The following is a 25,182-nucleotide window of genomic DNA, read 5'->3' on the forward strand; positions in this document are numbered from 1 at the left end:
CATGTGTTTGCATGTATTTTACTTCTCAACTTCATATTAGAAAAGCAACGCCGTTCTTTCCTCCTGTGTGTCTCCTCTACTCCTCATACAGGATACTTCACTTCTGACACTTCTGGTCATCACATGTATGTGAGGTTTTTCCCCACACCAAGCAATTCTCTGCAACACCAGCTGGATGTCCTACTTCAATTCTCACACTGTCTGTCTGGAGATGGTATCAGATCCCACACGTTAAGGGCTCAGTCCCACAAGACTGCTCCCACCCCACGTCATATGCCAATCACAAGTAGTAGGTCCTCAGGTTATGCACAACTTCTGTCTGACTTGTACTTGGCTACAAATCAGAGGTTCTCACGACCTTCTCCTCATGTTTGATTAAATTGCTATAGTGGCTCACAGAACTCAGGGAAACAGTTATGTTTACCAGTTTATTAAAGGATATGATAAAGGATACAGATGAACAGTCAGATGAAGAAATACATAGGGCAAGGTCTGGGAAGGTCCCCAGCACAGGAACTTCTGTCCCCATGGAATTGGGGTGCCTCACCTTCCCTGTGTGGATGTGTTCACCAACTTGGAGGCCCTCTGAACCCTATAGTATTGTGATTTTATGGAGGCTTCATCATGTAGGCAAAATGGATCATTAACTCCATTTTCAGCCCTTTTGCCTTCTCAAGAGATGGGGAGTAGGGGAGCTTGGGGGATGGGGCTGAAAATTCCAAGCTTCTAATCATGGCTTGTTCTTTCTGGTGAGCAGCTCTCTTCAGAAGCCATCCAGAAGCCTGCCCAAATTTGCCTCACTAGAACAAAAGACACTTCTATCACCCAGAAAATTACAAGGGTTTCAGGAGCCCTGTGTCAGGAACTGGGGTCAAAGACCAAATATTAGAACAAAAGATGCTCCTAGTGCTCTTATCACTTAGGAAAGAGTAGATTTAAATTTTGATGATGTCCAGTTTTTCCATATTTTTCTTTTATGGTTTGTGCTTTTTGTATCCTAAGAAATCTCGGCCTATTTTTATTTGGCTATGATTTTCTCCTATGTTTTCTTCTTGAATATTTATAGTTTTAGCTTTTTTAAAAATAAATTTATTTATTTAATTTATTTTTGGCTGTGTTGGGTCTTTGTTGCTGTGCATGGGCTTTCTCTAGTTGCAGTGGGTGGGTGCTACTCATTGCGGTGGCTTCTTTTGTTGCGGAGCACGGTCTCTAGGCGCGTGGGCTCAGAAGTTGTGGCACATGGGCTCTAGAGCACAGGCTCAGTATTTGTGGCGCACAGGCGTAGTTGCTCCGCGGCATGTAGGATCTTCCCGGACCAGGGCTCGAACCCGTGTTCCCTGCATTGGCAGGCAGATTCATAACCACTGCACCACCAGGGAAGTCCCTGTTCTGGATTTCATTCTATCCCATTGACCTATTCTTCTGTCCTTATGTCAATATCAGTCTTAATTACTAGGGCTTTATAGTAAGTCTGGAATTTCAGTAGTTTAACTCCTTCCACTTTATTCTTCCTTTTCAAAATTGTTTTGCTGGTCTAGGTCCTTTGTATTTTCCTATAAATTTTAAAATCAATATCAATTTCTACCAAAAAGTCCTTCAGAGATTTTGTTTGAGATTGAATCTTTAGATGAATTTGAAGCAAAGGATGTGACCTGGGGTGGAGAGGCAGTTGAATGATCATGCACACTACATTAAGTCCTTCCTTGAAGGAGGATCTTAGTGGAGCATCTCCAAGTCTACATACAGTGGTTGATAGTGTTGTTCAAATCTTCTATATTCTTACTGGGTTTTGTGTGTGTATATTCTATGAATTACTGGGAAAGGTGGGTTAAAATCTCACATTCTGACTGGATTTACCTGTTTTTCTTTTTAGTTCTGTCAGTTTTTGCTTTATGTATTTTGAAGCTATGTTATTAGCACATATACATTTATAATGGTTATATCTTCCTGATGTGTTGATTCTTTTATCATTACAAAGTGTCCTTTAATTCTAAAAATAATTCTTATGTAATCTGTTTTGCCTGATATTAATCTAACCCCTCCAACTTTCTCATAGTTATTTTCCTCATGGCTTTTATCATTTTCCATACTTTTACTTTTTAACATATTTGTATCTTCATATTTAAAGTGAGTCTCTTAGAGTTAATATTAAATTGCTTTAGGAAAAATACAGAAACTTTGCTACTTTTATTATTGAGGGAAGCCAGGTGGAGGGTACATGAGAACTTCTGTTCTATTTTTTTCAACTATGTAAGTCTAAAATTATTTCAAGAATGTTTATAATTGCCTGTTGGTTGCTGCATTTTTGTAGTAACTTCTCTAAAATTCTTGTCTGATAATTCCAACATCTGTATCAACTATATGTTGTTGTTGTCTGTTGATTTGTCCTTATTCATCCTAGTTGAGATTTTTTTTCCTGTCTTTTGGAATGATGAGTATACTCATTTTGGATTGTATCCTGGACATTTTGAGTGTTATGAGACCTTGGTTCCTACTTAAATCGTCTATATTAGTAGGCAGCCACTGGAGAGGGAGGAATGGTGCTGCGTCTTTGCTGACATTCACCTTATGTAGGGCAGGAATGGTTGGCAGGGCTCTGCCCGCATAGTCTTTGTGGCTGCATCCTGGTGGGGGATGGGAGGGCCACCACCTCTGTTGTCATTTTTGCAGGGTTGGGATGGTCAGCAAGGCTCTGCCCCATAGATTATACAGCACCCATTTGGGAGGGTTGCATCCTTCAGGGCTGCTGTCTTCCCAGTCCTTTGGTTGGAGACAGTGGGTTTTTTCTTATGGTTTTTTTGTTGTTGACCTACACCTGTTGGTGGTTCCAGGTTGTAAACTGCTGTCACACCCAGGGTGAGATACATGAATGGCAAAAAATCTCAAGATTTTTTAATCACTCAAGATCTGCAGTCTCTAGCCAGTCTCTTTTCTACAAGAGTCTCCTTGTAGTTGCTTTGTCTTTGGTCCAAGGTTTATAGTTGTAATTAGCAGGAAGAATAGGATGGAATGCACTTTATCTTGTTTGGAACCAGACATCTCTTACTGGTTTTTTTTGTTGTTGTTGTTTTTACTGGTTTTTAAAATATTTATAATTTCTGTATTTTCTATTTATTTGCCCTGTGTATTTTGTTTTTCAGGCAAATGAAGATAAAACAATGTCAGCCAACCTAAAATACCTTTCCTTGGGAATTTTGGTCTTTCAGACTACCAGTCTGGTTCTAACGATGCGTTATTCTAGGACTTTAAAAGAGGAGGGGCCTCGTTATCTGTCATCTACAGCCGTGGTTGTTGCTGAACTTTTGAAGATAATGGCCTGCATTTTATTAGTCTACAAAGACAGCAGTAGGTATCTAGGTTTTTTAAGTCATTGCAATTTATTTAATTATTTTGGAGTTATTCACATGTGAGATATATATATAGTATATATGTATAGATACCTATATATATGACATATATATATAGGTAACTACACATTTGAACACTTGCATTATTGAAGAACATTTCAATTTTCATTTTATTAAGATGGTTTTAGTCTAGTAATAAAGGTATTTTATTTTTATCTATGTTATGATTCATGTCCTCTGGTTAATGCTGTAAATATGAAACAGTTTCTTGCATTAATAATAATTTGAGAATAAGTAATTTAGAGGAGTAATAATTTTTTACTAAAGTCAAGGCTTTTTTATTTTATTTGCTGCATGATTAGTCCAGCAGTGACTAATTTGATATAGTTTTTTTAAAAAAAAATCTTTATTGAGGGAATTCCCTGGTGGTCCAGTAGTTAGGGCTCCATGTGGTTAGATTATTTGGGGGTACATTAAAATGAAAAACAGACTTTTTCATGTTTTTATATATCAAACCAAATGAGAAGACAAGCAACAGATTGAGAGAAGATATTTACATCACAGGTAATCACTAATAATTAATATCCAGAATGTACAAAGAACTCCCACAACTCAATAAGAAAAAGATAAGAAACTCAACAAAAAAAGGGACAAAAGATATAAATAGGCAACTCACAGAAGAGAAAACCTGGGTGGCCAATCAATGTATAAAAAGATGTTCAACCTCTCTAGCAATCAGAGAAATCAAGACTCAATTCCACTACCCTCATACTGCTAATGAGAAAAATATGTGACAGCATTAATTATTTAAAAATTTAATTTTAAAGATGAGCTTATATTTTATATTTTTTCTGCTAAAACTAAAATAATCTTTTCGTAACTTTTGTTTTACTTACATAATTTTTTTTACCATTATTTTAGTCAGGAAAGGCTGAATATCAAGTAGCATTCTTTAGTTATTTTCATTTTGGAAACTAACACATTGTTACTCAACTAAACTCCAATAAAAATTAATTTTTAAAAAGGTATTTTCATTTTAAAACAGTTTTCATAAAGTTTGCAAGTTTTATGTTGCGAGAGAAAATCATCTGTGAAGTGTATTGTTGGTAAGGTGGTAGGGTTCCTTAGAATTTCTCCCTTCTTTGGGGATTTATATATCTCTTAAAGTTCTTTGGACATTTTTTTGTGATTGATACTGTGGGTTGGCTAGCTCAGAGTCCATTTTTAACTCCTTTCTCACTTTCTTATATCTAATGTGGAGAATATAAAAGAAAATAATTGATTTTCCAGCTCCCTTGCAGCAGGGAGTAGTTATGCAACACACAGTCTTGGTCAGGGAGAGGGAAGAAGATGCCTGCTAGGCCACTGTTTCCTCCTCTTCTTTCTTCCTTCCGGAAAGAAGAACCAGAGGTGCATCAGTCAGTTGGCAATCTGTTGCAAAAAATCATGTAGACAATACATGAAAAGCATGAAAATAAAAAGCCAATATATATACAGAGAGAGCTAGGTCCCTGATGTCATCACGGAGCTGCTGTAGCAGCTTTTGACCTGGACTCATGACATGTGAGACAAATCCCTATGGGTTTGAGCCACTGTTGGTTGGGTTTTCTGTTGTTTGAGCCAAACCCACCTCCTGATATCCTTCTTTTTATGATTAAAGTCTTCATAATTATTAATTGGCATTAATGGCTGATGATAAAATACATTATAAAATACAAGGTATCAATATTATAATATTGCTATGATAAAGTAAGAATACTTGGTTGACGAATACTTTGAGGTTTTGGTTATCATAAATACATATGTGTATATATAATCAATTTGATTTATTTCCCAATGAAATATATATTTAATATTTGAAATATTAGCATCATTAAAGGTATAGGTATACCTTATTTTACTGCAGATATTGTGTTTTTTATAAATATAAGATTTGTGGCAACCCTCCATTGTCAGATGATGGTATTTTTTTAGCAATAAAGTCTTGTTTTGTTTTGTTTTTTGGCGGTATGCGGGCCTCTCACTGTTGTGGCCTCTCCCGTTGCGGAGCACAGGCTCCGGACACACAGGCTCAGCGGCCACGGCTCACAGGCCCAGCTGCTCCGCGGCATGTGGGATCTTCCCAGACCGGGGCACGAACCCATGTCCCCTGCATCGGCAGGCGGACTCTCAACCACTGCACCACCAGGGAAGCCCTAAAGTATTTTTTAATTAAGGTATGCACATTATTTTTTTTATACATAATCTTATTGCCCAGTTAACAGACTACAGTAAAGTGTAAACATAACTTTTATATGCACTGAGAAACCAAAAAAAATTCTTGTGACTCACTTTATTGTGATACTTACTTTATGGCAGTGGTCTGGAAATGAACCTGCAATATCTCTGAGGTACGTCTGTATATTTTAGACCTAAAAGGATCTTAACATGTAGCCAAATTTTCATTTTTTACAGGTGAAAAAACTGAGGACTTCAGAGAGAGTATGTAACTTATTTGGAGTTACTTAATTATTGATTTTGTCCATTTCATGTTTTTTCTAGAATGTAGTCTAAGAGCACTGAATCGAATACTACATGATGAAATTCTTAATAAACCTATGGAAACACTTAAACTTGCTATTCCATCAGGGATATATACTCTTCAGAATAATTTACTCTATGTGGCACTGTCAAATCTAGATGCAGCTACTTATCAGGTATTTAGAATACATTTCTAGTAGTGTTTCTAAGAAAGAAAGAAACAAACAATAATATTAGCTGTTTTCTTTTTCAGGTCACATATCAGTTGAAAATTCTTACGACTGCATTATTTTCTGTGTCGATGCTTAGTAAAAAATTAGGTGTGTACCAGTGGCTCTCCCTAGTAATTTTGATGACAGGAGTTGCTTTTGTACAGGTAACTATTCAAGATAAGTATAACTTTTACTTTTATCACAGTTTCAGACCTCATTTTGGAAAATATGGTTCTGTTATTTGTTGAAGAAAATGCTTATTCTTACAACTGACATTTTTTGAGGGCTTCCTTTGAGCAAGATACTACATTGGGACTATAAATGACACAAAGAAGTAGAATCAAATTATCTGACGTAAAGAAATGAACAGTCTATTTAGGGAAATAAGACACTGTATGTAAAACAAAGCTGTTTTTTACTGAGTATCTGGACATTTGAGATCAACCACTCCCTTCCTATTGTCTCTCAGCTTCCCTGATACCACTCGCTCCTGGTTCTTTTCACATCTTTCTAATGATTCCTTATTGGTTTCCTTCCTGGGGTCCTCTTTCTTGATATTCCCATTAGATATTGTGTTGTTGATAGGCTTGTTATTTCTCTTAAATTATTTCCTTATTTTTGGAGATTTCATTCTTTCTGAAGGTTTTTATTAACACATATGCTGATAGCTTCTTGGTCTGTGTCATCAGCTCTGGTTATCACCTCTAGTTTCAGATTTATATATCTAAAAGCACATTGGACATCTTTGGTTGGTTGTTCAATAGGCCTTATAAACTCAGTGTATCCAAAGCTGCACTTTACCTTTTCCCCACCAAACCTGTTCTTTATTTCTGTTTTTTCCAGTCATGATTTACTTAGCCTGAGAGTTGTCCTAGACTCTTCCTTTAGCCTGTACATCCAGTCAATCACTAAGACTTTCTGATTCTGCTTTCTAATACTTCTTGATTCTGTCCTTGTCTATCACTAACACTTCCACATTTCATGCCTTCTTTGTGTCTCAAGTAATCTTTTGCCTCCTAATTGATTTTTTTTTTAACTTCTGTCTTACAATTCAGCCTCCACTTAGTCACCACTGTGGTCTATCTAAAAGAAATCCAATCATGTCAATCTCCTGCTGTCCAAAGCCCCCCTCCCCTACAATCACTTTCCTCAGAGTGTGGTATGTATATTTTGAATAAATATTTCTAATAGTTATTTAAGTGGTTATTAGAAAAATATAATTGGCATATCAAACCCATATTTTCATAGATTCTGCTTAAGGTAAGGTAAAGTTGGTATTCCGTTTTTAAAAGTGAGGTATTTTAGGGCTTCCCTGGTGGCGCAGTGGTTGAGAATCTGCCTGCTAATGCAGGGGACATGGGTTCGAGCCCTGGTCTGGGAGGATCCCACATGCCGTGGAGCAACTAGGCCCGTGAGCCACAACTACTGAGCCTGCGTGTCTGGAGCCTCTGCTCTGCAACAAGAGAGGCCACGATAGTAAGAGGCCCGTGCACCGTGATGAAGAGTGGCCCCCGCTTGCCACAACTAGAGAAAGCCCTCACACAGAGACGAAGACCCAACACAGCCATAAATAAATAAATTAATTACTAACTCCTACCCCCAACATCTTCTTTAAAAAAAAAAAAAAGAAAGAAAAGTGAGGTATTTTAAATTAAAATATCAAGTAATAGTTCAGGGAGAACATACATTTGACAAAAACCATGAAGATGATAGGGAAATAAGTGAAGTTTTAGGAACACTGATCTACAGAATAAAGCTCAGAATGGTTAGCATGAAATGGACCTTCCATAATGAAACATCAGCTCCATATTCATTTTTGCTGCTCCAACACTTCACACTCTGAATTTCTACAACTGAACTGCTTGTGGAGGCTATTTTGTGCATCTGTGCGTTTATTATACTTGTTCTCTTTTTTAGGGTATTTTTGAAATTATAAATTACAACAGTAGTATCACTATGGGGAAAAAAAAGTGATTCTAAGTTTTTCTTTCAAAAGCTCTTCTCTGCAATCCCCCAGAATGGTATTGGCTGTATTTTTATCTTAAGGTCTAAGAGTGGACTCTAAATGTGTATTTTGTAAAATATTATAGGAATTAAACTTCAGTTTTTTCTTTTTGTTCAGTGGCCCTCAGATTCTCAAGAGCTTAATTCTAAGGAACTTTCAGCTGGCTCACAATTTGTAGGCCTCATGGCAGTTCTCACAGCATGTTTTTCAAGTGGCTTTGCTGGGGTTTACTTTGAGAAAATCTTAAAAGAAACCAAACAATCAGTGTGGATAAGAAACATTCAACTTGGTAAGTTTTAAATGTTTTCTAATATTATTTTTAAAGGATTATATTGTTATGTTTAAAGATTTCTGTGTTTTCCTGTTTTTCTTAAAAATTTTTTGGCCACACCGCAGAGCATGCAGGATCTTAGTTCCCCAACCAGGGATTGAACCTGTGCCCCCTACACTGGGAGCACAGCATCTTAACCACTGGACTGCCAGGAAGTCCTATGTATCTTTAATTAAATAAACCTTTTATAAAAGCTGCTGTTGATGGAAATATCTGTCAGGGTTTTTGCCTTTTGAAAAACTGTATTTTAAATGAATGTCTTTTCAAGAATATGGAATTTTGGGTCTGTGCTCATAAGAATGTATAAAGCCTGTTTCTGTCCTCACCATTTGGAGCCTTTGTCTTTGGTTGCTGTGTCTTCCACAGATGTTGCAAATAACTTAACATATTTTCCTCCTGGAAAAAGAGATTAAGATAGTAAAAAAAAAAAACAAACAAAAAAAGATAGTAAATTTAATTATATGATGCAGTGTTATCAGCTACAGTCACCATGTTGTATATCAAATCACCACAATGTACACTTCAAATGTCTTAGAATTCTACTTATCAGTTATACCTCAGTAAAGCTGAAAAAATAGATACTTAAATGGAGCAAGTTTGAAATGAAGAAATTTTGTCTCTTTAAAATCTTACTATGCTTTTTTATTTCAAATTGCTACATTTTAGCTTTTAAATACTACAGCATTTTTCTAACTGAAGGTGAATAGTTTAAAAGAAAAAAGAGATTGCCTTTGAATAGATATTTAAACTATTTGTATACAGTATTGTAATATTTAACTCCTCATACAAAGATTTCAGAATTTAGTATTCTTGTCATATTCATTTTGGAAGATGCTACATGTGAGAAGCAGCTCAACTGCAAATCAACATGTTCTGTTTTAAGCCTCTGTCCCTGTGACTTTGGAGCTCATCTTTGAAACCATTGTTTTTTTTCTTTGAAGCCACTGTTTTTTTCTTCACATCAGCTTAATAGCTATACCATGTTTCCTGATAGCAGTCATAACAGGCCCTTCCAGGCCCTATACAGTGAATTGTCTGTAATCCTAATGGCCTGTATTTTAAGACAAACCTTCAAAATTTGATTAAAGTCCATTCTTTCAGCTGTTTTCACATAATATGATGACAAACAGACTGAACCTTCATTTTATCTCATAGTATTTATTTGTTTCTCTGCAAAATTTGTAGAAATGTATCGTGTGTTTTTTTTTTTTTTTAGAATGTCAAGGTAAATATTTTTGAAAACAAAATTAAATTAGCTTCCCTTTGTTCAGTTTGTCTAGAAGGCAAGTTCAGACTTGAAAAGCATTCACCATTTCAGAAAGAGTATATCTATAGCATAGTGGTTAAGAACTCTTGGTTTGGTAGTCTGACCACTCAAATCCTGATTTTTTTTTTTTTTTTGCGGTACGTGGGCCTCTCACCGTTGTGGCCTCTCCTGTTGCGGAGCACAGGCTCCGGACGTGCAGGCTCAGCGGCCACGGCTCATGGGCCCAGCCGCTCCGCGGCATGTGGAATCTTCCCGGACCGGGGCACGAACCCGTGTCCCCTGCATTGGCAGGCGGACTCTCAACCACTGTGCCACCAGGGAAGCCCCAAATCCTGATTTTATTACCTACCACGTGTGTGGCATTACAGAACTTACTTAACCTTCCTCTCTGCTTCCTCATCTATAAAATATACTTAATTATGGTACTTATTTCATATGTTGCTATGTGGATTAAATGAGATAATACATGTAAAGTGTTTAGAATAAAGTGCCTTGTGCTTTATTAGTGCCTAAGCACTTATGTCAGCTATTTACATTAATACGCAAATATCAGAAAAGAAAGAAATATTCAGGTTTGTATGAGTTACCCCAAATTTTCTCGATTTTAAGATAAAAATGAAAGGTCAGAATTCATGACTGTGGTATTTCATGGATTTCTTATTCTTTGGTTTGACCTCATAACACAATCTAATGGTAATGGTAATAACTCAAAGTTTTGAAAAGGATACATAAATAAGTTATAGAACTCGAGATTACAAAAACAAAACAATGTATAGAAGTTTTCAAACATCAACGGTCAAAGATTAGCTAATTGATAAGATCTAATATTAGCCACAGAATGGAGAAGCAGGAACTCTTGTTACCTTAGGTTGCTAGGAGTACAGTCTTCCCTTGGTATCTGTGGGGGATTGGTTCCAGGACTGCCGTGGATGATCAAGTCCCTTGTATAAAATGGTGTATAGTGTTTGCATATGACTTATGCAATCTTCTCATATACACTGAATCATCTCTAGATTATTTATAATACCTAATACAGTGTAAATGCTTTGTAAATAAGTTGCTGTGCTGGCAAATTCAAGTTTTGTTTTTTGGAACTTTCTGGAATATTTTTTTTACATTTTTGATTCACGGATGGTTGAATCTGTGGATGCAAAACCTGCAAATATGGAGGGGCAACTGGTAGACTGATGTAACCTTATTGGATCTCAATTTGGGAATATATAACAAAATTTTAAATAAATTACAGCTTTAATGTAAAAATTCCATGTCTGGATAAGAATTTATCCTACAGATATAAATATTTATACAAGAGAACAAAGATAAATGTCCAAGTTTATTCATTTCAGCATTGGTTACAATTGTAAAAAATAGAAAACATTTAGAATACTGGTTAAATAAATTATCAATATGATTAAATGGATCATAGACTTCAAAACCTCTCTGCCTGGATTAAAATCTTGAATCCATCACTAACCAGGAACATGAGTTTGGGCAAGTTTATTTAACCTCTCTTTGCTTCAGTTTGTTCATCTGTAAAACGAACTAGAAGTGTCCACCTCATAGGGTTGTTATATGAGTTAACATACATAAAGCACTTAGTACATTTTGTTGCATGTGGCGTTATATGTGTATTTCATACTGTTATTGTCCGTACGATGGAATATTATGCAACTGATAGAAGAATGCAGTAGATCTGTACATACTGACATGTGTATACTCTTCTGTACTCTATACATTTTTTTAAATTATCAAGTGTTATTTTTATAATTAAAAAAGATATGAGTAATACCCTTGGAAGTGTTTATTTTTGTGATTTTGTATTTTTTTCATGTTCTAAATTAGACATATTAAAATAATAGAGTTGGCATAAATAAAATTTTAGAAAGAACATTTCACATCCCTTTTAGTTCTTTTTCACTGTGGAATACTTTGAGTAGTTGCGGCTTTATAAAAAATTGCTTTACCCTGCACTCTTTGCATATCTTACTACAGACTGCCCCAAAGAGATGACCCCTGTAATATCCATTTCTTTATTCATAGTTTAGGATTGCTCCAGGAAATCTTAGATCCAGTAGTCATGTGATAAGCTCTGTGGTAGAAGTAAGGGATTCAGCAGTGAATAAGACACATTTCAGGCTCTCACTGAGCTGACTTTCCCTAACAGTGAGACTTCAATAACAACATTCTGATGTTGCCTATGGCTGACTGTTTCTTAGCTCTAATTTTTTGTTTATTAATTATTGTACATCCAAAATTTCCAAATAAAGGAAAATGCTGGACCACATACCTGAGCTATTATATCTGCGTGTATGAATGTGAATATATGAAAATCTAGATCTAGCAATAGGAAGATATAAGATACAATGAAATACACCAAAAGTGAGCATTTTAGAAATATTTGAATGGGAGAGCCATTTCGTCCTGGAATGTATACACTATATTTTTTCAGTCCTCCAAAGTTGGTAATCTCTGTTCTTTTATATATCCCATGTCTATATTACAGTCATAATATAGTACTAAGTATACTTTTCTTAAGTTTATATAATTATACAAGTAAAAAAATTTTAAAGTAGTCCAATTTTATTGAAAAGGAAAAGTTAAGTTTAAAATTATTTGGAATGTTTATAGAAAAATATCTCTCCAGGCAAACTAAATGATGTTTGACATAGACTTTACTTTTATTTTAGGTTTCTTTGGGAGTATATTTGGATTAATGGGTGTATATGTTTATGATGGAGAACTGGTATCAAAGAATGGATTTTTTCAGGGGTATAACTGGCTGACCTGGATAGTTGTTGTTCTTCAGGTAAAGCATTTAAAGTCTTACATTTATGCTAATAAATTTTATTTTAATATAGAGAATCAAAGTAGCTATGATATACTGATATAAGGAAGAAGGGTCCCTCCTATCAGTACTCTCATTATCTCTAGTTTATTCAGGGAAGTTAAAATAGAACTGATCTAAATGCTGTAATGAAAACTTATTTGAAAATGAATCATGAATGAACTTTATGGTATTTAAATTTAACATAACGAAAATGCAAGTTTAAGAATAAAAGTTGAAAGCTGAGGAGAAATATAACTTGTAATTTTTCTACTGTTCTGATTATTTTACAGGAAGTCTGTGGTCAGCTATTTCAGGCTTAAGAAGCAGGTCTAGATATTTAAATCTGTAACAGTTTATAGTTTACATTTTGGTTACATATTGGAGTACTCCTATCAAATTACCTCGGCTTATAACTTGAAATTATTCAAGGGTTGAGTAATTTCATCTTCAAAAAATACTTACTGAGTACTCTGGAGGATACAAAAATGAAGATAGAAGTCTCTGCCTTCACAAAGCCTTTCTCTAGAGGTATTTGAAGCTGTAAGAAACAAGGTCCCTTAGGGAGGATGGGTGAAGGTGGCAAAGGATAGTTGTGTTTTGAAAGCAGGAAGGATACTTCTATTTTTAATATAGGAGAAAAGGAGACAAGGGTAGTGAAAATTCAGAGAAAATTTGAGGTAGAGATAGGGTAAGTCAGGAGAGTTTATGTATGATGGCTTTTAGCCTATCAAGGAGGGAAGCTCTCTTTCCTTAAGAGGGGCTAAAGACTTGAGAAAAATTTTAAAGGTTTGGTACAGTTGGTATGAGGGAGTAAATAGGGGAATGAGAACACTGCTAAGAAATACCAGGACTCAAACATCAATCTGTAGTGAGCTCACTTGGCATAATTTGTGACTTTCTCTCATAAAGCTTCTACCATTTGAAGAGGTACAGTGAAAGTGGGTAACCCAGACTTGGGAGCTGATATGTAGGGTTCGGTAGAAAACAAAACTATGAGATATGGTAAAACTTTGTTATTTAAGTAGCCACAATTTGGAATTTGAGAGGGATTTGGTAGAAAGTTCTTCACTCTTTTTTTTTTTTTTTTTGCGGTACGTGGGCCTCTCACTGTTGTGGCCTCTCCCGTCGTGGAGCACAGGCTCCGGACGTGCAGGCTCAGTGGCCATGGCTCACGGGCCCAGCCGCTCCGCGGCATGTGGGATCTTCCCGGACTGGGGCACGAACCCGTGTCCCCTACATCAGCAGGTGGACTCTCAACCACTGCGCCACCAGGGAAGCCCAATTCTTCACTCTTAAAGAGAATGATTAAAGTGCTTTAGGAAGAGTAATCTGACAGCAATGAAAGGTAGATTAGAATGGGAAGAAACTAGAGGAAGAAATCCAAGTTAGGCTATTAAAAGGCTAGTAAAATAACTTTCAAGTTACAGTTTATTTTTAATCAAAAGTAAAAATATTTCACTAATCAGTGTGTCCAATTTTCCCACATTTGTCTGAACAAGTGATGTTTAATTACTAAATTGGATGAGGATAGATGTTTTATTCATAATATGGTCAAACTCCATTATAACAAACTTCAGATTATGCTGGTAGTTACTTTGTCAGATACCTTTTGAAATAAGGGGGCTACTGAACAAAACCTATAAGTCCATTTGTTATGAGATGTTTAATAAAAATCACTTACTTTAATGGGATTAGGTTATAGGACAAAGTCTGAAGCTTCATTGAGATTGTTTTGAAAAGCAGTTTTATATATGTTTATTTTTTAAAATAATCTTTTAAAACTTCTGCAGGCACTGGGAGGCCTTGTAATAGCTGCTGTTATTAAGTATGCGGATAACATTTTAAAAGGATTTGCAACCTCTCTGTCCATAATATTATCAACACTGATATCTTATTTTTGGCTACAAGATTTCGTACCAACCAGGTAGTGTATTCTTTTCTATTTCTTTAAACCTCCAAAAGTATATAGAAAAATAAGAGTCTTTCATAAGATCTAATCTGAAAAATTTTGTTCTATTACAACTTTTAAAGAAATATAGTAAGATTCATTTATCTTTTTTTGTTGTTGTTGGTATGCGGGCCTCTCACTGTCGTGGCCTCTCCCGTTGTGGAGCACAGGCTCCGGACGCGCAGGCCCAGCGGCCATGGCTCACGGGCCCAGCTGCTCCGCGGCATGTGGGATCTTCCCGGACCGGGGCACGAACCCGTGTCCCCTGCATCGGCAGGCGGACTCTCAACCACTGAGCCACCAGGGAAGCCCCCCATTTAACTATCTTTTTAAAAAGGTTTCAAACTAAATGCATGAAAAAAAATCTAACACTGGAAAGCAATTTATACAATTTGGCTCGCCAGAATTTTCTCAATAGATCTGAATAGGTTTTTTTCCCAAAGTTACAAGTCATATTTTTAAAAGTTAGTAAGTCATAAAAGTCATAAAATAAGTCATATAATTACATTTTTAAATGAAGAATTTATATAGCTAAAGCCAAGAGAGTAGGTGACATTCTTGAAGAGGATAGTCTGTTTATATAGAGAAGGTGGCTCATGAGAAAATTCAGTTAGGTGGTGGCAGGGAGAAGAATAGTCTGAAAAAGAATTGCAAAAGGAATGATGGGTGAGGCAGGAAACCCAGGATCGTGTAGTGTCATGGATGCCAAGAAAGAAGACAGAGTGAGGAAGAGTAAAGTGTAATAAAGTTCTATTTTTTTTACAATTACTAATTTGTAATCCCAGAGTAATGAGATTATGTTTTAATGGATTCCAGGATACCATTCATGGTTTCCTCTAACTTCACTCCCCTCCTTATCTTCTCGTTCTCTAAACTTCGGGAGTACTCTCTTCATCTGTCCTTGGACTTCTTATATCTGCACTCACTCCCTTGGTGATCTCTATTCTCACGGCTTTAAATACCATCTATAGGCTAATAACTCTCAAATTTAAATTTGAATTCCAGGCTTTTATATCTAATTGTCTGTTTGACATTTTCTTCAATGTCTAACTCATTCCCCATCTCTGTCAGGGTTCCCAATTTAGTAAGTGGCAGCACCTTCATTCTTTCAGTTGCTTAGGCCAAAATCCTTTCTGACTTAGATAGGAACACAGTATATCCACAGTAACCTCAGAGAAGGCAGACTCTATAGCTATGGATATAGATAGCTTTATAAGAGGAAGTTAAAATGTATGGAAATTTTAAATTTTCTTAGTGAAGTAAGGTCGTCAGCTTCTCTTTACTATTCTCTCACATGTCATTCTAATCCAGAAGCAAATCCTGTCAATTCTTCCTTTTTAATATCTCCAGAAGCTGATCATTTCTCACAACCTCTACTGCTACCACCACGATCCAAGTCACCCTCATTTATCGTCTAGATTAAGGAAATAGTCTCCTGACTTGTCTCCTTGCTTCTTCTCTTCACCTGTGTCCCTGAATTTTCTCCATTCAGTAACCAGAATGGTTCTTTTCAGTGTAAATCAGATCAGACTCAGAAACCCTCTAATTGCTTCCTATGTCACTCAAAAGTTGTCACCATCGACAGCCTATTTGCTTTGGCTTTTAGCTACCTTTCTATCCTTACCTGATATTACTTTCCTCTTGTTTACCTTTTTTTAATTTTTTAATTTTTTTTTTTTTTTGCTATTGTAACTTCTTTGCTATGGGCTTTGACTTGCCCTATTTTTCTTGGAAAACGCATCCCCTACATATTCACATGGCATACTCCCTCATGTCCTTAGATCTTGGCTCAAATATCCCTTTATCAAGAGATCTAAGAAAAAGCACCCCCTCTTCCAACATTCTTTCCTCCTGTCTTCAGAAGACTTACCACCATCTGATAATAAGTAAGCAAGGCTGGAGTTTGGCACATAATAGATACTCAGTATGTTTGTTGAATGAATGTTCAAGACCTTAAAATTTTAATACAGTTAGTAAAATTAATTTGTGTTAGTGAGAGTGAGATAGGATTGTGGGTGGAATTTGATAGTAGAAAAATGTAATATGCTCATTCTGTTTCTATATTGAACATTTATGGTTTGGTTCTTCTCTAGCAACTTGGACAATAGGTCTGGGACATGCGTGTTGAAATCTGTAATTTTTCTGAGGCATGAATTTAAAAGTATTTATGTTTTTAACTTGATACGGGAATGAATTACTTACATTGAGACAACCGTAATAATTAGCACCTATGTCTTAGTGATGCTTTATTCCCTACATATTAAATGGGGAAATTACATGCTTTAATATTATTTGAGAATGTTTGGAACTTGTATATTTTTAGGGTAACTTAAAAAGGCATACCTTTTTCAAAAAAAAACATCAAATAAGGCCAAAGTGTTAACTTTAAATCTTCAAATCATGCAGGGAATAAACAAGTAAATGATCACGTAAACCAGCAGAGGGACAAAAGAGTAGGAGTTTTTCAGTAAGCTACATACCTGTGTTTGTAAATCCATGTTTCTGAGGGAGCATGTAAGGTATGTTGGGATGAAGCTAAAAAGAGAAAAGACAATGATACTGTTATTATTGAATGAATGAATGTTTTGAGAATATGCATAGGACACCAAGTCAGATGGAGAAGACAGGTTATTTTTCCTAAAATAGATAGCTAGGCCCTCCATCTTTATGTATTCTTTCTTTTGTGGAGAACTTCTATTATCCAATAAATGCAATGATCTATATTGTGAATATAATAATATATTTTCCTTTGTTATACCCATTTCACCTCCTGAAAGTTTTTTGGTTTCTCAGAAGTAGTACCCCTGACCCCCGTACCTGCCTTTCTGATTGTTCCTTTGGTAACTGTCAGTCTTCATTCACTCTCTTATCTATCTCATCCACTGCCATGTCTTACCTGTCCTCTCTATGAAGATAACTCTAGATCCCTATTTTCAACTGACTGCTAGACATCTCTACTGATATATTACCAGTATTCCCTTTCCTATTTTTTTTGTGCTCATTATTTTGCTTATTGGTATTACCATCCTTGTATTTAGGCTTGCTTATTCTTTTATCAAAAATTTATTGTGTCCACTATATGTCTGCCTGCCAGTGTACTAGATCCTGGAAAAACAGGAATGCCTGAATAAGATATGATTTTCTATCTTCAAGGAGATCACAGTGACTGGAGAGATGGGCATGAGAATAAATTATAACTATGATCAATGCAGCAATGGAAGTATATACACAATTCCATTAGAAAGAGGGGGCTCAAATCCTTGAAATATTAAATTCTGATAGCTTTTTCCTTAACAAAATTATTTCTCTCAGAACTACCTAAAAAATAGCTGGCTTGGGAAGCAGGGGTTTCCTGACAGTAGATAGTCTAGTACAGCGGTCCCCAACCTTTTTTGGCACCAGGGACCAGTTTTGTGGAAGACAGGTTTTCCACAGCCTTACGGGGAGGGATGGTTTCGGGATGATTCAAACACATTACAGTTATTGTGCACTTTATTATTATTACATTGTAATATATAATGAAATAATTATACAACTCACCATGATACTGACAAGAGGCAGAGCTCAGGCAGTAATGCAAGTGATGGGAAGCGGCTGTAAATACAGATGAAGCTTTGCTCACTTGCCTGCCGCTCCCCTCCTGCTGTGTGGCCCGGTTCCTAACAGGCCAGGATTGGGGACCCCTGGTCTAGTAGATCCTGTTAGAAATATCATACAATGGGTTCCTACGGTGGGTAGAAAGTTGGATCAGACAACTTTCCAACTGAGCATGTGATTCTATGCAATTCCAGATTTCTGGAAAGTTAAGAGAAACTCATAATGATTGACAAAGAAAGTGCTCAGTCAGAAGCTTATGCAGCCTAAATAGTTACCAAATATTCCTGTGGTAGTAATTTTCTTCAAGATATTTACATTATAGGAAGTTTTATGTTCTCTTAATCTTATATGTATATATGTATTCAAGGTGTTTGAAAAGTTACACATCTGCATCAAGTCAACACTAGATTTATCATAACAGATAATGATTAAGCTCCCTATATATGCTAGGTACTAGGAATATAATGATGAATGAGGAACACATGGCAGCAGGGAGCAGAATGTAAATAACACATTATTTACTACAGTGTGATAAAGTGTTACCATAGAGTAACTCTGCTTAAGGGAGTTAGTCTTGGAGACTTAAGACCTGAGTTGTTATGAATAAGCAGTTTTCTTGGGAGGGACACTGCAGGCAGAGGAATAGCATCTACAAGGATACTGCCCTGAAAGGCATGTTGTGTTCACTAAATGGAGTGGCTGAATTATAGATGGGGTGGGGTGGAGTGTGGGAGATAAGGTTGGAAGGACCATATTATGAAGGGCCCTTTAACTCATAATAAGGATTAGTGATCTTTTTCCCTTATAGAACATTTTTTTTTTGAGGCAGGGGAGTGATTTCAAACTGTTAATAAAAACTGTAAAAGCAAGACTAATTCATGTCCCTGTAACAGCACTTTGAAGAATGTACATGTTAAAAGTTAAGACTGATATTCCAGTTTACATTCAGTTTGAGTTCCAGTACCAGTTTAAATTCATTTCCTGTTTATAGTAAGGTATATTATATATATGGATAGATAAACTAAAGAAGAAACCAAGTCTTCCTGCATTCAGTCTTATTTCCTTTTGTAAAGCATCCTATAAAAATCCTGAGTTTTGCTTATTACTACCTTGTATTTTAAACTGAACTTTACTGTGGTTTGAAAAGAATGCAATTTTCCCTTTATATATTCAAATTTTTAAAAAAATCGAGATCTCTTATTATTCAATGTATTATAGGCAAAAGGCACATTACAATGAAATACTATATATACATATATGTATAACTGAATAACTTTGCTGTACACCTGAAACTAACACAATATTGTAAATTAACTATACTTCGATTTTAAAAAATGGTTTTGAAAAAAGATGAAATACAACCTTTTATACATCTTTGCTTTGGGAGACTACAGTATAGCACAGTGGATGAAAGTGCAGGCTTGGCTCTAGAGTTAAACATACCTGAGTTTGAATTCTATCTCCCACTTCAAGCTGTGGGACTTTAAGCAAATTAAATTCTCTAAACCTGTTTCCTCATATATAAACAAATGAGGACAGTGCTAGTCCTTCCTTATAAGGTTGTTGTGAGAACTAAATGAGATAATGCATGTAAAACACTTAGCTAAATATCTGGAATGTAGTAAGTACTCAGTATTTGTTAGCCATGTTACTGGAACATTTTGTCCCAAATTATATTTGTTTTTATAGTAAAGAAATATGACTTGTTTTGTTTTTAATCTGATTTTCTCTTTTTCATTTCTTCTTCATCTATTTAGTGTCTTTTTCCTTGGAGCCATCCTTGTAATAACAGCTACTTTCCTATATGGTTATGATCCTAAACCTGCAGGAAATCCCACTAAAGCATAGTGGTAATACTGTCTTTATCTGGTTTTTCACAATGGTGCACTAGGAATCTCAACATTAATCCTGCACAGAGGACTTCTACAGATTCTAAGAAAAAAATCATCATGCTGAATCTGATCATAATGTTCAAATGGTTTGAAAATATGAAAGTTTAAGGATAAAATATATGTATATGTAACAAAATGCCTATTGCATCAAGAAATCAAAACTTGAAAGTATTTCCAGGGATTAGAATAATTATTGGAGGAAACTTGAAATCTGAGTTTAAAAAGATTTTATGTTTTTGATTGCTGCAGAAATATCCTATGCATTCTTTGCAAGAGCACACAACAAATGTCAGACATCAATTTTGCAAATTAGATATATTTAATCTTATTAAATGTTTTTTATCTTACTCTTTCTGTACAGATATATCAAATAACATGGATATTCAAAGTTTGAAAATTATAATTACCTATAAAGCTGTGAAGAAATAGGATGATTTGAAAAACATTTTCATGTATCTCAGATTTTTATATTTATACAGAAGATTACTGAACAAAAGATTGCTATATGTTGCAAATGTTCAACTGCATAAAAATTGATAAAGTAACATTCTGGGTCTGATTTGTCAGACAATAAATTTCATATTTAAATTTAATGTAAAGAAATATACACATCTATTTCTCCACCTACATTTTAAGATCTTTTAGTGCTTCAGAACTGCTGGAAGCAAGCAATCCAGTTGTTCCTGTGCTAGATAGTAGCCAGTTACTTTTACACTAATGGAGTTTTGTCCTTAATCTCTTAATTGTATTTCTTTTCTGTAAATCAGATAAATCCTTAATATTACTTTAAAATAAATTTCTGTGTGTGTTAATTTCCATTAAAGTTTTAAAATGTAATTTAAATACTCATAATAATTTAAAATAATAATTATTGTCTAATGTCTCCATTTGGAGAATTTTGAACTATCAAAGCATATACTGTATAATAACTAGAGCATTTTTAGATGAATATTTTACTCATTGATCTGTAAAAACTTCTTTTAATGTACAACTGTTGACAAAACCAAAAAAATAGTAGTACAGATGTCAATAAATTGAGACCAAAATGACTTTTCTTGGAGACATTCCAGATTGCCATGATATTACATTATTTTAAATGGCACTGTAAGTATAAATTCAAGGCTGCTCAGAAGAACTTTCTAGGCCTCTCATAAACCCACCATTCCCAGGAATTCTCTGATGCATGTCTGGGAGAGGCAGCTGAATTCTGAATTCCCTTTCTGTGACCCTACAAAAGCTGCCAGGAAGGAGCCACAGCTTTGCTTTACAATAGTGGTTTCCTTTGCCTTTGATTAGCACTGGAGTTGAGATTGCAAATTACATGAGTTATTTAATAAATTGGTTCAGGGAGAGAAAATATAGCAGAAATGATCAAATGAACAGGTGGGCACAAATACTTTCTAAAATTGGAATATGGGTTTAATTTAATTATTGACTAGAGACAGAATTACCTATTATGTATAGGAATTTATTTTTTTCTTTCATACATTATATATTTTTAAAAGTCTCCTGTTCTAATAGTATAAATCTGTAAAAAATAAATATTTTTATATAATTCTAATGGATTTTGTTAAACAAAATTTGGCTGAAAAATACTATGTTACAAACTGTTGGCTATTCTTGGCTAATTAGGACTGGCTGTGTTACTTTGCTGAGGCAAACCTAGCCTCTACAGGACAAAAGCCTAATATATTCCATACAGAGTTTTAAAAAATGCTTAAAATCACAAAGTATTTTAAATTAATCTGCTGTTGATTCCAAGTTGGCACCAAGCAAACTTTCTGGAACTCTGACTTACGACTTTCAGTGACCACCTTTTAGAGTATTTATTTAATAACTTTACCACAATTTGAGAATGGTGTTTTTAGACTGTAACAACATTCAGGCTTACATCTTATTACTTACTGCTAAGGGAAATCTAAATCCTATAATGCACAGAATTCAAGACTAAATATAAAGATTTATGTTCAGCTCACACTGAAGTACTGGTTGGGTACTTATGTGTTAATTCAGTGTGCATTCATAATTAATTGTTAATTCAGGTTTAGTCTCAATTTTAACACTTCAAAAAATGATACAGCAAATTATTGGACATCAGACATGTTAGTTACAATAGTAATATATTTTCAGGTGTCCAAAATAACACAATTTTCAAGATTCCCACCAAAGTTTATAAAATGTAATCAAGAGTTCTGAGAAAGGGCAAAATAGTCTATTTGCAAAGCAAACTTTTATTAGACAGGAATAATTTATATTTTGCTTTTCTAGTAGGTTTGAAAACGTTATTAGAGATTTGGTTGTGTAGTTTGTGATTCATAAAGAAATAATCATATTTGAGAAGGTGGACCTGTATCCTAGATCATGTCATATATACAGATAATGCTGTTTTCTTCTGTGTGTGCTGTATATTTTGATGACCTCCAGAAGCCTTATTGTATCAATCTTTTATAATGATGACTCCTTGATTATTTAAATTCTTATACTTTTTAGAGTTTACATGTTACTACTTTGTTCATTATAAAAATGTGCTAACTTATGGGAGAAGAGTGCCAACTGATAGTTCTATAAAACTTAAGAATATGGTATTTTGGAAGAAAATTTTGAAATGCAACATGTAGATGTATCAACACAGTAATATTATCAATTCTATAATAAGTGATTTTTAGAGACATTGTAGACTACTTTTATGGTGGAAAATGTAGTTTAGAGATGCAAAACTTAAATATTTACATCAATTTATATTGAATGTCACAATTTCATAGAAGGAAAGGTGGTTTGATATTTAAACTAGAATCTAAAGAGACAGAATCTGAGTGGAAATTAATTGACTTTGTGCTCAGTAGACTTAGTGTAATACAAACTATCCTTAAGAATTGATACACTTTTCCTACATATCAAATTATTAGACTTTTAAAATGTCATTGTATAGTCACCTGAGTTGTTTTGTTTTTAAAAACAGGGTTTAGCATCACTCATTTTATTTACACTTTCGTTGTCATAATATTTAATTACATATGAATGTATGCTCTACATAAGAAAGAGTTTATGAAAGTTATTTATGCTATATCGAAAGTCATCTTAAGGATCTCCCAGATATGTAGCATATTTAAAGTAATTATAGGACCAAAGAAAAAGCACCTTTATCAAAACCTGGTCCTATGTGCCTTGCTTTACCAAATACCTGACTTTTCTGGAGGACATTACTGTAATTCACAATTTTGGACACATAGGCAAAATTAGGATGTTTTAAGAATATAATTCAATTTTTTCATTGTTTCAACATTTGCTATTTAAATCCATTATCTAACAGAATATTAAAATAGGTATATTATACAAGTATTAGTGAACAGAACTTATTTAAATAAATTATGGTACTATTGCTCCATCATTGAAATTTTGAAACTTTAACAATTGTATATAACTGTCATTTTGGTTTTTTATTTCTTATTATAAGATATAATTTACTGTGATTTTTAAACTATTTTTTTAATGATTTGGATTCTGAATTTGTCTATATGTGTATTTCCTTTGTTTAGGAAGATTCTTTTGGGTTTGGGGCTGTGATTTGTATATTTAAATTTTTTATGGACATAATTCAAAGGAATCTGTAAATTGGTCTTTTGTTAAATGGCTTTTTAATTGATAAATTTCTCTTTGTCATTTTTTGGTATCCAGTTATTATCTATTCAGTAGATTTATGGAAATAGATTATTTTCATAACTATGTAAATTTTTTCCTATATTTCCTTGTTTCCCTGTTCACCCGTGCTTGACTTAACCATGAATTAGTCTCCTCTCTATATATCAAAAATGACTCACTGAGCCTTTCCCTACCTCTCAAGTTACCTTTATCATGTGTGTGATCTTCCTTTTTACTAGCCTATGCCTTAGCATGAAAGACTGGATTTTATTTAAACTCGTTAGAATTTCTCTACCTGTATGATGATACCAGTCTAAAATTTTTTTGCTTTAAATAAATTATCTCTTTGCTAGCCTCAAAGTTAAGAAATTACAGTAATCGGTATATATTTTTTTCATATTTGTTTTTTGGCTGCACCGCACGGCTTGGAGGATTTTAGTTCCCCGACCGGGGATCAAGCCCGTGCCCCCTGCAGTGGAAGCACGGAGTCCTAACCACTGGACCGCCAGGAAATTCCCAGTTTTCTTCATAATTTGAATATAATTGTTTCTATTGTGACTATCAATTCAATGCATAGAGATCAAATGATAAGCAATATAAAGGATTTTATTTCCACCTTTATTACTGAAGTAACCTTGTACAAAATGCTGTTTTAAAATGTTACTAAAATAATATCAGCATTAAAATGTATACCCTTCTTTGGTATCTTCTCAGAAGCACTAACTGAAAATCTTTAAATATTTTTTTTATTGTAATACTTTCATTGAAAGTATATCAAAATCCTTGAATCCTGTGCTATGCAAATACGCCTCATAATCTAAATCTTATAGATACCACTGCCGTTCAACACAGTCAGATAGTGACCAGTGTTAGCAATCATAATTGTCTTTCTTACTGTTCTTAAAAAGAGAATTTTTTCAAAGCAGGATTGATTACATACACATTCCAGAGGAGAAAATATCAGAGGAAATAAATTGCCGAATTTCAAATCCCAAAGATTTGAAATTGTACTGTAGTAGAGTGTCTTGGTGACTATAAATTCAGAGGTTTCCCAAATTCACCTTCAGGCTCAATAATTCACTAGAAAGAACTTACTGAAAGCTATTATAATCACATTTATTCCAGAGAAAGAATACAAGTTAGAACCAGCCTGTACTTGTCCTGTTCCAAAGCTGGGGAATATCAGCTATTTCTCCAAGGAGCCCTATCTATTCCTTTTAGGGGGAATGGAATTTGAACTCCATTTACTTATGAGCCATATATCAGTGGGCAGAGCTAGGAAATAACATTTTTAAGAGTTCATGAATTTAAATCAATGTTTACAATTAAAAATTAGTATTACAAGCTTTTTTCTTTATATTTGCCTCTCTTTTCTCTTACAGTGAAAATATTGGTTCTGAGTAACATTAGCATATTTGCTTATATGTTTTATTATATAGCTTATGTTTCAGCACTACAATACCAGTATTACTAATGGAAAACATATTGAATAAAATTTGCAGTTCTCTTTGTCCTTAGAATAGCCCACTGAGAGTATGTTCAAAAGTTAATGTAAATTACTATTTTCTCTACATGGTTATGCTATCACTGTGATCTA

At 34.6% G+C, this 25,182-nt stretch overlaps 1 protein-coding gene across 3 annotated transcripts in view; it reads left to right on the top strand.

Moving 5' to 3' along the window:
* The window catches only part of SLC35A3 (solute carrier family 35 member A3), a 32,122-nt gene extending 8,809 nt beyond the window's left edge, over positions 1-23,313 (top strand). For 2 of the 3 annotated variants that reach the window (XM_079917846.1, XM_079917844.1), the window contains exons 2-8: positions 3,141-3,345; positions 5,889-6,043; positions 6,121-6,243; positions 8,202-8,373; positions 12,370-12,488; positions 14,300-14,433; positions 19,812-23,313. In XM_079917846.1, the coding sequence (XP_079773972.1) occupies positions 3,159-3,345; positions 5,889-6,043; positions 6,121-6,243; positions 8,202-8,373; positions 12,370-12,488; positions 14,300-14,433; positions 19,812-19,902 (981 nt within the window). In that variant the 5' untranslated portion in view covers positions 3,141-3,158 and the 3' untranslated portion in view covers positions 19,903-23,313. Of the gene's footprint in view, positions 1-3,140; positions 3,346-5,165; positions 5,564-5,888; positions 6,044-6,120; positions 6,244-8,201; positions 8,374-12,369; positions 12,489-14,299; positions 14,434-19,811 lie in introns of those variants that run through there. The other variant, XM_079917845.1, reaches the window with a different exon arrangement.
* Positions 23,314-25,182: the final 1,869 nt, after the last annotated feature.

Source organism: Stenella coeruleoalba (assembly GCF_951394435.1).
Source record: "Stenella coeruleoalba genome assembly, chromosome: 1".
Taxonomy (NCBI): Eukaryota; Metazoa; Chordata; class Mammalia; order Artiodactyla; family Delphinidae; genus Stenella; species Stenella coeruleoalba.